At 38.2% G+C, this 16,175-nt stretch overlaps 1 protein-coding gene across 1 annotated transcript in view; it reads right to left on the reverse strand.

The window, feature by feature from the left end:
• Nucleotides 1-16,175, reverse strand: part of dtnba (dystrobrevin, beta a) — a 90,761-nt gene that overhangs the window by 16,848 nt on the left and 57,738 nt on the right. Inside the window, 7 exon segments of the mRNA XM_034161958.1 lie at nt 6,662-6,709; nt 6,946-7,035; nt 9,470-9,623; nt 9,834-9,854; nt 10,102-10,198; nt 14,206-14,319; nt 15,414-15,499. Of these exon segments, the coding sequence (XP_034017849.1) occupies nt 6,662-6,709; nt 6,946-7,035; nt 9,470-9,623; nt 9,834-9,854; nt 10,102-10,198; nt 14,206-14,319; nt 15,414-15,499 (610 nt within the window).

A 16,175-nucleotide genomic window follows, 5' to 3' on the forward strand; every position in this document is an offset into this window, starting at 1 on the left:
CAGACTACCAATAACCAGCAAAAATCTATTTAAGCATAAAAATTCAAAAAGAAAAAATAATATAGCACCTTCAACTGCACCACAGACTAAAACAGTTAAATGTGGTCTATTAAACATTAGGTCTCTCTCTTCTAAGTCCCTGTTGGTAAATGATATAATAATTGATCAACATATTGATTTATTCTGCCTAACAGAAACCTGGTTACAGCAGGATGAATATGTTAGTTTAAATGAGTCAACACCCCCGAGTCACACTAACTGTCAGAATGCTCGTAGCACGGGCCGGGGCGGAGGATTAGCAGCAATCTTCCATTCCAGCTTATTAATTAATCAAAAACCCAGACAGAGCTTTAATTCATTTGAAAGCTTGTCTCTTAGTCTTGTCCATCCAAATTGGAAGTCCCAAAAACCAGTTTTATTTGTTATTATCTATCGTCCTCCTGGTCGTTACTGTGAGTTTCTCTGTGAATTTTCAGACCTTTTGTCTGACTTAGTGCTTAGCTCAGATAAGATAATTATAGTGGGCGATTTTAACATCCACACAGATGCTGAGAATGACAGCCTCAACACTGCATTTAATCTATTATTAGACTCTATTGGCTTTGCTCAAAAAGTAAATGAGTCCACCCACCACTTTAATCATATCTTAGATCTTGTTCTGACTTATGGTATGGAAATAGAAGACTTAACAGTATTCCCTGAAAACTCCCTTCTGTCTGATCATTTCTTAATAACATTTACATTTACTCTGATGGACTACCCAGCAGTAGGGAATAAGTTTCATTACACAAGTCTTTCAGAAAGCGCTGTAACTAGGTTTAAGGATATGATTCCTTCTTTATGTTCTCTAATGCCATATACCAACACAGTGCAGAGTAGTTACCTAAACTCTGTAAGGGAGATAGAGTATCTCGTCAATAGTTTTACATCCTCATTGAAGACAACTTTGGATGCTGTAGCTCCTCTGAAAAAGAGAGCTTTAAATCAGAGGTGTCTGACTCCGTGGTATAACTCGCAAACTCGTAGCTTAAAGCAGATAACCCGTAAGTTGGAGAGGAAATGGCGTCTCACTAATTTAGAAGATCTTCACTTAGCCTGGAAAAAGAGTCTGTTGCTCTATAAAAAAAGCCCTCCGTAAAGCTAGGACATCTTTCTACTCATCACTAATTGAAGAAAATAAGAACAACCCCAGGTTTCTTTTCAGCACTGTAGCCAGGCTGACAAAGAGTCAGAGCTCTATTGAGCTGAGTATTCCATTAACTTTAACTAGTAATGACTTCATGACTTTCTTTGCTAACAAAATTTTAACTATTAGAGAAAAAATTACTCATAACCATCCCAAAGACGTATCGTTATCTTTGGCTGCTTTCAGTGATGCCGGTATTTGGTTAGACTCTTTCTCTCCGATTGTTCTGTCTGAGTTATTTTCATTAGTTACTTCACACAAACCATCAACATGTTTATTAGACCCCATTCCTACCAGGCTGCTCAAGGAAGCCCTACCATTATTTAATGCTTCGATCTTAAATATGATCAATCTATCTTTGTTAGTTGGCTATGTACCACAGGCTTTTAAGGTGGCAGTAATTAAACCATTACTTAAAAAGCCATCACTTGACCCAGCTATCTTAGCTAATTATAGGCCAATCTCCAACCTTCCTTTTCTCTCAAAAATTCTTGAAAGGGTAGTTGTAAAACAGCTAACTGATCATCTGCAGAGGAATGGTCTATTTGAAGAGTTTCAGTCAGGTTTTAGAATTCATCATAGTACAGAAACAGCATTAGTGAAGGTTACAAATGATCTTCTTATGGCCTCGGACAGTGGACTCATCTCTGTGCTTGTTCTGTTAGACCTCAGTGCTGCTTTTGATACTGTTGACCATAAAATTTTATTACAGAGATTAGAGCATGCCATAGGTATTAAAGGCACTGCGCTGCGGTGGTTTGAATCATATTTGTCTAATAGATTACAATTTGTTCATGTAAATGGGGAATCTTCTTCACAGACTAAAGTTAATTATGGAGTTCCACAAGGTTCTGTGCTAGGACCAATTTTATTCACTTTATACATGCTTCCCTTAGGCAGTATTATTAGACGGTATTGCTTAAATTTTCATTGTTACGCAGATGATACCCAGCTTTATCTATCCATGAAGCCAGAGGACACACACCAATTAGCTAAACTGCAGGATTGTCTTACAGACATAAAGACATGGATGACCTCTAATTTCCTGCTTTTAAACTCAGATAAAACTGAAGTTATTATACTTGGCCCCACAAATCTTAGAAACATGGTGTCTAACCAGATCCTTACTCTGGATGGCATTACCCTGACCTCTAGTAATACTGTGAGAAATCTTGGAGTCATTTTTGATCAGGATATGTCATTCAAAGCGCATATTAAACAAATATGTAGGACTGCTTTTTTGCATTTACGCAATATCTCTAAAATCAGAAAGGTCTTGTCTCAGAGTGATGCTGAAAAACTAATTCATGCATTTATTTCCTCTAGGCTGGACTATTGTAATTCATTATTATCAGGTTGTCCTAAAAGTTCCCTAAAAAGCCTTCAGTTAATTCAAAATGCTGCAGCTAGAGTACTGATGGGGACTAGAAGGAGAGAGCATATCTCACCCATATTGGCCTCTCTTCATTGGCTTCCTGTTAATTCTAGAATAGAATTTAAAATTCTTCTTCTTACTTATAAGGTTTTGAATAATCAGGTCCCATCTTATCTTAGGGACCTCGTAGTACCATATCACCCCAATAGAGCGCTTCGCTCTCAGACTGCAGGCTTACTTGTAGTTCCTAGGGTTTGTAAGAGTAGAATGGGAGGCAGAGCCTTCAGCTTTCAGGCTCCTCTCCTGTGGAACCAGCTCCCAATTCAGATCAGGGAGACAGACACCCTCTCTACTTTTAAGATTAGGCTTAAAACTTTCCTTTTTGCTAAAGCTTATAGTTAGGGCTGGATCAGGTGACCCTGAACCATCCCTTAGTTATGCTGCTATAGACGTAGACTGCTGGGGGGTTCCCATGATGCACTATTTCTTTCTCTTTTTGCTCTGTATGCACCACTCTGCATTTAATCATTAGTGATCGATCTCTGCTCCCCTCCACAGCATGTCTTTTTCCTGGTTCTCTCCCTCAGCCCCAACCAGTCCCAGCAGAAGACTGCCCCTCCCTGAGCCTGGTTCTGCTGGAGGTTTCTTCCTGTTAAAAGGGAGTTTTTCCTTCCCACTGTAGCCAAGTGCTTGCTCACAGGGGGTCGTTTTGACCGTTGGGGTTTTACATAATTATTGTATGGCCTTGCCTTACAATATAAAGCGCCTTGGGGCAACTGTTTGTTGTGATTTGGCGCTATATAAAAAAATTGATTGATTGATTGATTTTGTAAAGTGATTCCAGCAGATTTAAACTGGAAACCACAATTTTCCATTAGACCAATGTAAATAAGTACTTTGAATGAAGTGCACTGTTTCACTTTTTTCAGTGTTGGTAAGGTTAGACCTTACCAGTGTGAAGCGCTTTGAGGCAACTCTGTTGTGATTTGGCGCTATATAAATGAAAATAAATTGAAAAATTGAAAAAAAATTGAACATCTTGATAATCTTGTCACAATGACCACAATGACATAATAGCACAGTTCATCACTGAGACTCTCACAGACCCACTGGGGGTTGACCTAAGTAGGGACAAGGTTTCAAACCGCAGATCAGTTAAAGTGAAAACGGGGTTTTCCAGTGATTCACAAACAGAGAATCGTGAGCAACGACTGTTAGTGAAACCACATTGATGGTCTCGGTTGACACTTCTGAGTGTCTGTTAATCCAGAGCGACTTTCACCGAGTGAAAAAGTGAAATAATATTCAGCGACAGCATCAAAATAAGAACCAGCAAGAGGATTCAAGCAGATTTGACTGACAGAGGATAAAAACAGAATAGAACAGAATGTCTTTACTGCCATTACATTGAAAACAATACAACCAGCCTTTCCACCTGGATACAGACTCCTCTGTGACAAGCAAATCGCTAGGGGGAGGAGTTTGTCTTAATGTCAATAAAAACTGGTGTAACACGGTGACTGTTAGGGAGACACTGTGTACACCCGACACTGAACTCCACGCGGTGTCTCTTCGACCCTTTTATTTACCTCGGGAATTCCCACAGTTATTTGTAACAGTTGTTTACATTCACCCAAGGGATAATGCTGAGACAGCTACCCAGGCTATAGTGAGGGGAGGCGACAGATCCGTCTCTCCAGCCCCGCTCCGCTTGTCAGATCACAATGTTGTGTATTTACTTTCGTCCTATAAACCGGTCCTGAGGAAACACAAACTGGTGCGTTTGGTTCCGGTTTGGTTGGAGGAGGCAATTCTCAGTCTGCAGGACTGTTTTAGTTGCACAAATTGGGATTTATTTAAAGGCGTATGCAGCAATCTAGATGATCTCACAGAGACAGTCACTGCATACATAACGTTTGTGAGGACTTGGTTATCCCCTGTAAATATATCTCCATCTATCCTAATAATAAACCCTGGGTGTCCAAATCTTTTAAAAATATAATTAATCAGCGCAATATCTGTTATAACCAAGTTGACACCACTAGGTACAGAGGGATACACAAACAAGTTAAGAGGGAACTTAAACTTGCTAAACGTAACTATAAAGAGAAAGTGGAGTCATTTCTCTGCAATAATAATTCCTGCCCAGCCTGGGATGGGGTAAAGGCAATGATGGGAAATGCTGTCCAGGAGAGCCCCAATCTCCTTTGGGAATAAGTCCGACTATAAACTATCCAATGAACTGAATGGTTTTTATAATTGTTTTAACATTCGTGATTTTAGTAAAGAACAGTCCCTCTTCAAGGTTGCAGCTCCTGGACAGAACTCCATCCATGTCACTAAGGATGTGGTTCAGAGGTTTTTCAGGACCACAAAGGAGAGGAAAAGTCCAGGCCCCGATGGCATTGGTGGCCGTATTCTTAGGAACTGTGCTGATCAGCTGGCAGAGATCTTCTCTTTCATCTCTGAATGTTCTCTTTATCTCCACAAGGTCCCCAGTTTATGGAAAGACTCCTTAACTGTTCCTGTGCCAAAAATCAGTGCACCTAAGCAGCTTAACAGTTACAGGCCTGTTGCACTTACCTCCTTAGTGATGAAGACATTTGAATAAATTGTGAAAAATGCTCTTTTAGACTTTGTCAAAGATGATTTGGATTCGCTTCAATTTGCATGCAGGTCAGGTAGGGGAACTGATGATGCACTATGCACTTTACTGAATACAGTAATTGCATATTTAGAGGGGGCTAAAACCTTTGTACGTCTTTTATTCATTGATTTTTCTTCTGCTTTTAACTGCATACAGACACACATTCTAGCAGAGAGGTTAAAAATGAGCACAACATTGACCCAGGAATTTTATTTTGGCTTATGGATTTTTTAAATAACAGATCTCAACGGGTTTGAGTCAATGACGTTTTATCTGATGCTCTTATTTCTTCCACTGGTTCACCACAGGGTTGTGTCCTTTCACCTCTTTTATTTGTTCTATATACTAACGTGTGTCAAAGTCAACATCAAGGATGACATATTTTTAAATTTGCTGATGATTCTGTCATTGTGTCTCTTTTAAATTCAGATGATTTGCACAAAAACAATAAAGTTTATCAGTTTGAACATTAAATATCTTGTCTTTGTTATTTATTATTGTCTAAATTCAGATGATTCAGATGAAGCGCCTTGGGGCAACTGTTTGTTGTGATTTGGTGCTATATAAATAAAATTGATTTGATTTGATTTGATGATCAAGATCATGGCCCTGTGGTGTCAGATTTTATCAGCTGGTGTAAATCGTCCTTTTTAGATATCAACATGAACAAAACTAAAGAGATGATCATTGATTTTAGGAAAAAGCAGGATGACATTTCTCCTGTACTTATTAATGGACTGGCTGTGGAAGTTGTACAGAAATATAAATACCTTGGAACCTTTATTGACAGTAGATTAACCTTTGAGCATCAGCTTGACCAGGTATGTAAGAAAGCTCACCAACGCATGCATTTTTACCGTAAACTCAGGCATTTTAATGTGGACAGCACATTTATGAAGATGTTTTATTGAATCTGTTCTTACCTTTTTTTATCTGCTGGTATGGGTTTTTAACTTTGAAAAACAAAAACAGTCTGCATTGTATTGTAAATAAGTGCAACAAGATTTCATTAAACGACCTGCCATCTATATATAAAAACAGATCTATTAAGAAGGCAAAGTCGATCTTGGACAATCCCAGTCACCCCCTGTACCCTGAGTTCACAATGCTCCCCTCTGGTCGTAGATTTATGTCCAATAGATGTAAGACCAATAGGTATAAGAACTCTTTTATTCCCACTGTTACTAGATTTTTAAACACTATCACATGAGTGTTTTTTTTAAACTAGGTTTTCTTATTATTGTGTTATTACGTTTACTGTTTGATGAGTTTTCATGCCATATTTAAGATCATGTTATGTTTATGTATGTATGAATGTGTTCTACTGCTGGCTGCACAACAAATTGCTCCTGAGGGGCTAATAAAGACAACTTGATACAACAACATTTAAAATTTAAATTACTTATCAAAGATCACGTGAGACGCTTATAGAAAGAATTATTGAGATTTTTACCTCTGTCCTTCCCATTCAGTAATCTCTCTTCTTCTTCGTGACCATCATCTACTCAGCAGGAAGAGCAACAACAACAACAAAAAAAAACATGTCAGTACGTGTTCCAAACCAAAACACAGGTTTGGAAAACTGATTTTTTTTTTTCTATTTTATTTACATTCCCAACTAAGCTGGCTATCAAAAACTTTATTTCAACTCATGAGAAGTCACTGTAACTACAAAGACATAAAAATGTGTATGATACTGAAGGAGTCTGTTTGGTGTGTTTGTGTGTCTGTGTGTACCAGAATGGAGCTCTTTGACCAATGATGACACAGTGTTTGTGATGGAGTCAGCTGCAACCAGAAGGTCATTCCTCAGGTTCCTCCTCGAGCCTTAAAACACAAGAGAAAAAAAACCAATATCTATAAAAACAACATTTTACTGATCTCAACATGTTGATCCTAACAAGAACTTTGTGGGTTTTTTCTCCTCAAAATGATGTAAACCATCTGACGGAAATGATCACTTTAAGGTTAATTACATCACATAATTTGAGCAAAAAAATGGCTTTAATTTGGTTAATCATTTAAAAAAACATAAAATAATGTTGGCTCAATTAAATAAAAGTAAAGTATTTTGCACTTGTTTCACTGTTTCTGCACCAGTATTGCACCAGTACTATGCCACGTATTAATTCATTTGGATGTCAATCATTTCAGTGCACCTGCAGTAATATGACTATGGCTTACTGGCAAACCACAATGTTGTGTGGAATAATGCTTTTGGCACTGATTTCACACGGTGTTAATCGGTTTATTTGAATGGAATGGCCCCTCAATACATCACTGACCTCCTACAAATTTACTCTCCGGCACGTGCTCTGAGGTCTGAGGGCCATTTCCAGCTTGTGGTACCCAAGACGAGACTTAAAAACCAGGGGGGACAGGGCTTTCTCTGTGGCTGACTCCAGACTTTGGAACGCTCTGCCCCTCCATGTCCGAACAGCCCCCACAGTGGAGTGTTTTAAGTCTCGTCTGAAGACCCACTTTTATTCTCTGGTTTTTAACACTGCGTGAGTTGTGTGGTCCTCTGTTTTATTGGTTTTGTTTTTATTTTGGTACATTTTATTGGTTTTATCTTTTGTATGCTGTATGTATTTATTTATTTATCTTGCACATTTTAGTTATTGTTAATTTTCTTATTTTTAATTTATTTTTTGACTATTGGAGTTTTATCTATCATGACTCTACTGTATGTGCAGCACTTTGGAACGTTTTTGTTGTTAAATGTGCTATATAAATAAAGTGGATTGGATTTATTATTTTATATTACTGGAGGTGACGCCACATTACAACCTCCTGTCAGCATCAATTAAAGGTAGGATTTATGAATCCCCTATTTAAAAGGGGATTCATAAAATGACACTGTCAATGTCACTGTCAAACCCTCTAAAACAGCTTATTTCTGTAAAAAACTCTAATACATTTCTCATATATTTTGTAAAGGTTAACAACAAATAAACACTTTTAAATATAACAATGCTGTTTTTGATACCAGATTAACACCTCTGAAGGGATTTACAAGACATCTTACAGATGTTAGCGTGCACGCCCAGGGAATGCACATCATGCATGGTCAAAGGTAATTTCCAGTAACTACAACACGCCATACATGCACACGCGTGCCTCCTCCTGCAGGTAGCATTAAAAAGAAGAGAGAACATTTGTTACGAAATTCTCCCCAAATAAATATGTTCTCTTTATTGAAATGAGCTGTAATTTTGCAATATGTTTCAAAAAATAAACCGACATTATACTGCTTGGATTTCAGCAGAACCTAAATTTTGTCAGGTTTGTGAAATTTCAAAGGCTGTACAGCTTTAACAGCAGGGAATACTGAATTTACTCTACATTAAATTCAGTTTGCCATAAAAAACATCGCACTGAGCTGAGTGCTAATGGTTTATTTTATATTTGCAAAAAAAAAAAAAAAAAAAAAGAAAGGAAAAAGATCCAGTAGCGGCCCACTCAGCTAACAGTACATACTTGTGGTATAATTTGTTGGCTTGTGCTGTTTCAAACATTTGATAATCTTTGTTTGACAGTTTAAACAAATTCCTTTGAGCATCTTAAAAATACCCTCAATTTTTTGTTTTCAGACATGACTAATGCTCAGATGCCACCTGTAGTAACTAATTAATTAAAAACATTTACATGCAATAAATAAACAAAATTCAAAATGCATAATAATAACAATAGTAATAATAATAATAATAATAATAATAATAATAAAGGATTATTAACCAAGTAAAAGAGGTTAATAATTCATTTATTATATGGCTATTATATATCTAAACACGCAAACTTAAGGTATCACACGAATATGAAAGCTGCTGACAGCACTGGGCTCGTAATCAGACCCGTTGGGCTCGTAATCAGACCCATTGGCTTTCTTCACCTCCATGAAGAACTTACTAACAGATGGTCCGGTCGTTAGCTGGTAAGCTTCCAGTCGGTGTGTTTTTTCTGATGCTGTTTAGATATTTATGGAGTATGTTTCATGTCCGATTTTTTCTAATCGTGTTTTTAGCTTTCTGGTTGTTTTGTTTTATTTTGCACCGTAAAAATTGTAAACAAGGTCGCAAATCTGTCCCACCCAGGAATATCACCCCCACGTGAACCTGAATTAAGGACAGTTCTTTATTATTTTAGCTAAAGTCGAGTGCTGAACCTAACAGGTCTTCATCAAAGACCAATATTCCAGTGATTTGCTCCAATCAAACCCTTTTTGGGGTTGTGGATTCACCTCAAAGCTCCTCCATCTTACCTTGGGCAAAGGCCTCTTGTACATCGCCGCCCACCCCGGCAAGTGAGTCCTGAGCAGAGTACATGTGTCCCTGTGGAGGACCAGCACTCACAGAGCGAGCGTTTGATGGGCTCGGTCGAGAAGGAGAGGCATGGGACGAGCCAGCCGCCTGCGCCTAAGACAGGGGATTTGTCACTGTCAGTTCTAACCGACACAAACCTCTAAACTAACATTTTTTCTTCTTTTTTTTAACCAATGTCATCATGTCCAAAAATTCAAGCTATGACTGGTCCAAAATATATCCTCATTACTCAGAAACTTATTTTAAGACAACGCTGTATGTCACTGGCTGGATAATGATACCAGCATTGGGGGGGAAACTTACTGCCTGTCGCTGCTCTTCATCCTACAGGTTCACAACACGGACAGATGGAAACAAACGGGAGGAAAAGCATGGAAAAGAAGAGGTCAGACACAGCCGTACTGAGAACATGGTGAAGGAAGAAAGAGCAGACTGGGAGTGCACAGTGGGGAAAAGTCAGTCACTGCAGAGAAAGAGAGAGAGAGAGAGAGAGAGAGAGAGAGAGAGAGAGAGAGAGAGAGAGAGAGGGTTGTGCGGAAAGAGGAAAATTGTAAATTAATTGGAGTGACACCTTGAGGAGCTTCATCAGTCCCTCCAGCTGCACCATCAGTTCCCTCCGGCTCTCTTGTAGAGATGACATCCGCTGTTCCAGCTCATCTTTCCTCTGTCTGCAAAACACATCAACCCTCCATTAGTGTCGTACCACTGAGTGTCGGTGGGGGGAGATCAAGGAATGCAAGAGCAAATCTACACACACAGTACGCGATGAAGTTACAGACAGACACAGTTACATGATCGGCTTCAATCTTCTCTCATGTCTCTCAACGAGCACACATGGACGGACGACATTTGTCTCGTCCACAAATTCCTCGTATCGGCAGGGTGGTGGCACTGATACGACCATGTGACCCTGACAGCAATGTGAGATCTCAAGGTCCAACCCCGTCTCACGGCAAGTCGTGATTCAGCAGCACGAAATATACATTAATCTATTGGTTTGTGATATTGTGACGAAAAGCGCATTTTTGTCACGGCAGCACGAATTCATTCTAATTCATTCCGTGATGGCTGCACAAAATTAAAAGTGAAGCGGGGGGTCGGGGTGGTTATGGTTAGGGTGGGGGGAAGGAGTAGGATTAGGTTATGGTTAAGGTTAGGGTTGGGGGTAGGAGCAGGATTAGTAATAGTGAGTTTAAAAAAACCCCGTCATGAAAATTTGACTCATTTCATCGTGGGAGCATGAAAAAAAAAAAACGGGGCTGCAAGGTAACACAGTCTTGTATTAATTAGGTGCAAGTGGATTGATGGTAGAGGAGTTGAACTTCCAAAAGATAGACCTGGGTTCGATTCCAGGTGTGTGCATCCTGACGTTTTCAGGACGTCTGTTCGGCAGAACCACTGACCTGAATTCATTCAGACCCGTGGGTAGGACAAATGTATTTATCCTCAAAGAGTTATAAATGAAGTTATCACTGTTACCAGACATCTTCATGATTCTGAAAAAGAATCTGAAATAAAAAAATCAGCTTTGCTCCATGTCTTTGATTAAAGCTGTTTTTATTCACTGATATTAGGGAGGGGTGTTATTTCAAAAAAATTGGAAATCTATCAATGTTTGCGTGGAATATGGAAATATACACGGAATAAAGCATAGCAGGATAAATTTTGGGTCATTTGGTTCCAAAAACCCATATGGACGGAGCAAATGAAGATATCGGCTTCAAAAATGGCCAAAAATATCGACGAAAATGTCATATTTTGAGAACTGCTGCACCTACAGACTTAAAATTTGGCTCCAAATGTTGCTTGACGCCACGTTTATATTCAACTTCTATAGTAACAATAAGCCTATCTGGTGTTTTTTAAGAGTAATTAACAAAAAACCTCATTTCAGTACATATGTTACGATCAATTGTAACAAACAAAATCTATGTAGTTTTTATTTCAGGAAAATCAGTTGAGTATAATCATCACATGTAAAGAATGACATGGCCACAATGAACTAATTATAAGCAACAGAGTGGTTTTCTACGTCAACAGCACATATACGACACATGCGTTACTTGACATTTCCAAACGCTCCGTCCATATGGGTTTTTGGAACAAAATGACCCAAAATTATACTGTTATGGTTTATTCCATGTATATTTCTATATTCCATGCAAAACTTTGTAGATTTCAAAAAGTTTTGATATAACACCCCTCCCTACTGATACTGTTCATACTGCAGTTTTAATATAACCATTAATTAATCATTTTAAAATATGTGAAACGTTGGACACCTTGTTTTCATTTAGAAACACGAGTCATGTTACTGAATGCTGCTGAGAGTAAACGTGACGTCTCGCTAACAGGCACCGCGGTCGTCCCCTCCGGTGAGGCCTATTTGGCGAGTTGCGTCCGCTACGTCTCACTCCACCAGTATTATTACGAGTCGTCATCATCATCATCAAAACCGCTTTAACGCCATTGTTTCTAATGGCTCCTCATTAAAATTTTGTTTTTGTGAAGAGGATTAACATGTTGGAATGGATTTTTTTTTTTTTTTAATTCTTTATTTTCAATTTTTGCAGAAAGATAAACATTTTCCAAGTAACATGTAACCTAGAGGGTGTGCCGGTGATATAAACACAAATTTGCCATAAATACAAAAAATGAAATACAAACTCTGAGAAGTTAAATAAAATCTGGTCTAGTGGTTGTAATAAACTCAATCCACCGCTTCCATCGCTCTTCAAACTTATCTCGTTGTAATCTAATATTGAATGTTATTGTCTCTAGTTTAAGAATGTCGTATATGATATCAAACCATTCATTTATTGATGGTATTTGTGGGTTTAACCACTTTCTAGTAATTGCTTTCCTAGCAGCTGCACTTAAAATTTGGAATAAGTATTTACATTTATATGATATATTGTCATCTAGCAAGGAACCTAGGTACAATGATGTAAATTGAAACGGTATGTCCATGTGAAACACTTTTTCAAAGATTTTATGAACATCAGTCCAAAATGGAACAATCAGAGGGCATGTCCAGAAGATGTGGCAGTGATGTGCTTCTTGTTCTCCACACTGCCTCCAACAGGTTGCTGATTTGGTGAAATGTTTTCCTTGTGCCGGTATCTTGAAGAACCTAATCAAGTTTTTCCAACAAAACTCTCTCCAGATTGTTGAGTTGGTAGTTTTCCATTGTACCTCACAGATTGTTGTCCATTCCTCATCAGAGATACATAAATTCCCCTCTTTTCCCATTTTTGTTTCACATGACACTCAAGTCCTTTTGATTGACATAGTCCTTTGTAGAGCCTTGAAATTGTCTTATGATCATTATGTGAAGTGTAGGCATCAACAAGCACTTTGATTAAAAGATTATTTTGGAGTTTTTCTTTAGTATTCTTTAATATTTTTCCAATGTAGTTTCGAATTTGGAGAAATCTAAAAAAATCACTATTGTTTAAACCATAGCTCGTTTTCAATGTGTGGAAATTGTTCACTTTCCCTTGATTTAATAAGGTACAATAAGCAGTTAACCCTTGTGAGGTCCATTCTTTAAATCGTGCATCTAACCTACTGGGTGCAAAATCTTTATCATATCCACACCATTTCAATATTCCCACCACATCATTTAAATTATTGCATTGTACGGTCTTATTCCATAATTTAATGGGTAAGGTAATAAATGGATTTTTCAAATAGTCTAATCTGTCCAATCTAATTTTTTCTCCTATTAGCTCTTGAATTGGATATGCATTTGTTGATGCCTCTTCAATTTCTTTCCATTTAGCAAAGTAGTCAGAATTACATAAGCACACAAGTGGTCTAAGTTGTTCAGCCACACAATAATCTTTAAGGGAAGGGAGCGCCACTCCCCCCCTACTCTTAGATAATTTTAAGTTTTTGTATTTGATTCTTGGTCTTTTACCTTGCCAGACGTAACATGAAATTAGTCTGTCCCACTCCTGGAATTGTTGGTCTTGTATCTCCACAGGAAGGGATTGGAACAAGTAAAGTAGTCTAGGTAGAATATTCATTTGAACTCATTGTACTCTGGATCCAACACCAAGAAGGGGAATGGCGCTCCACCTCTGAACATCATCCTTGAGTTTTTTATTTAATGGTAGGTAGTTATCAGAATATAAATTTGTTAAATCTTTGGACATTTCAACCCTGAGGTATTTCATTTTAGTAGCTCCCCAATTTAGTGGGTATTTTTCAGACATGTTTTTTGTGGGATTATACCTAAAGCACATAACTTGTGTTTTTGATAAATTTAACTTGTAGCCAGAGAATGTTCCATAGTCTTCTAATAGTGTAATTAAATGTATAAAAGAAGTCTCTGGATTGGATGGAAGGGATTTTTAAAGCGGGCCTTCCACTTCTTCCACCATCTGTTGCTGCCATCTGAATTAAGGAACCTCCCTCTGTGCTGCAAAACAACACAGCAAATTTCTCACCAAATATGATACTGTGCCCTGCAAAAACAAACAAACAAACAAAAACAAGCAGTGTGGAGGCTGATGTCATACGAACAAAAAGATTTGTGCAGGTTCATGTTGTGTAAATGTGGTGAAATTGGATGTATTTATCCAGTGAAGGGCCTGAGCCAAAATACCAATAAAACCCTGCTGCTCGTCCTGCTAGTTTGGATATGGACCCCACGCACGAGTCCGATTACCTGAGCAGGCGAAGTTCAGCCAGCAGAGTTGGGTTGGACGTGCCTTTTTCTGGGCTGAACTGGCACGCCGCGTCGTGCTCTGTGCGAAGACGCCTGATCTCTGCCAAGATTTCTCTGGAAAACGAAAAATACGGTGGTCAGCTCTGGTCGACAAACACGGAACACACAGCCACAGGAGCCTGCAGCTATAACTTCAAAGGTGTGTCTTGGTGGCTTCCCTCACGAGTCTACTCTAGTCACTCAGTTTTTGACAACTGCCGACTCCCAACAGATTCACCACACAGGACCTTAACATTTGTACATTGTAAATGAAGTCCAAGATGCATTCAATGACATGAAAATGTTCATGTATCCATCTCCTGGCCTGTCTAAAGAAAACTGGCTGTGAAATATTTACTTGTATTATATTAAAGGGAGTCATTACTTATGCAACTAATTCGTTTCACTTCAATATTTTTATTTAAATTATATCTTGTAGAGATTTGTTTTCAGTTTGAGTTTAATGGGGATATTTTTGAAATTTTAATATAGAGAAACAGATTTTTTTTTTCCCATTATAGCATCAAGAAATTATAATTTGCTAAATCCCAAGGGTGTGTAGGCTTTTCATCACTGTGGGGATTACAGACATTTTTATACACAGATCCTTCATTTTCAGAGTGCATAAGTAACTTGAATACAAGAATCATTTTAAGTACACAGGAGACAAGTGAGGGAAGCTACCAAGATTTAGTTTTGTTATACTAAAGTGTATGCAAATCACACTTGAGCATTATTTTAGTTTTGATATTTGTACACATTTTATGTAATCTTGCAGAGATTTATTTTCACCATGAAATTAAAGGGCACACTTTGACAAATTATCATATAGTAAAGATGAAATGTTTTCTGCCCAATCTGACGTAATTTTTGCTTTTTTTTAATAAAACAGGGGTGCTTAAACTTTTTCATGTCACTCTATAATATGACTACAGTCTTTAAGACTCACAAATCCTCAAAAATTCTGAGTTTATTTTCACTTTAGGGTTTTTATTTATTTATTTATTTATTTGTTATAGAATTATGGATTCCTCAACACATGGAGATCCAGCCAAATTAGTTCCTGGATAAAGTTGAAAGAAAAAAAAAAACCCAGACTCACAATTTCATTCACATTCACATGTGAATAAAATAAAAATTAACAACATCCAGTTTTCATACATTTCTACCTGTTTTTGCTCTCCAGCTGAGCAATGAGTTCCCTCTTCTGCTTGTTCACATCAAAGTTGATGCTCCGAGTTGGTATCACACTGTCCTGAAACATACAAACAGAACCCAGACGTGCACAACGTAAACATCAGAGACACAATTACAAGTGTTCATACTCTGTACTGTACTAGCAGCACACGGAATTAACTAAATGTATTCTGCTGCATAGAAAATAGATGTAATCGTGGATGATGACCTGCACGCGTACATATCGCTCTCTGGAATGTGGCTGCAGCCAGAGAGTCATTTGCCTGCAGGCTGTAAGAGCAGCACAGAAAACTACATGCAAATGGCTGCGTGCAATCCGCACTTTGTTCCCCTCGTTTCTGCTGATTCCCAGCTGCTAGCGTTATGTTTGCACGTTGCTGCGAGGGGGCACACCCCGCATACAGCAAGATGTCATAACGGTTCTACATCAAGGTGTTCATGCATCTGTATTTATTGATTTATAGTATCAGCTTTTTTTTGTCTGAAAAGACAAACTGGGTAGGATAAAGTTAGTCCATGAGCCAAGCAGGTTTTCTGTACCACTTAAGGGGAATAAACAACACTCTGAATCCAGCCTCAGTGTATCACGGCCTACACAAAAATGTATGATAACCATCCCAGGGTGGTAGCTGTAGCCAGGTAGGGGTCAATGAAGAATTACACGGAGGTCAAACTTTAAAAATGCTCCAATCATGTTGAAAAATATATCACATTACTTGTTTGGTCATAACAAT

Source organism: Thalassophryne amazonica, chromosome 21, assembly GCF_902500255.1.
Source record: "Thalassophryne amazonica chromosome 21, fThaAma1.1, whole genome shotgun sequence".
Lineage (NCBI taxonomy): Eukaryota > Metazoa > Chordata > Actinopteri > Batrachoidiformes > Batrachoididae > Thalassophryne > Thalassophryne amazonica.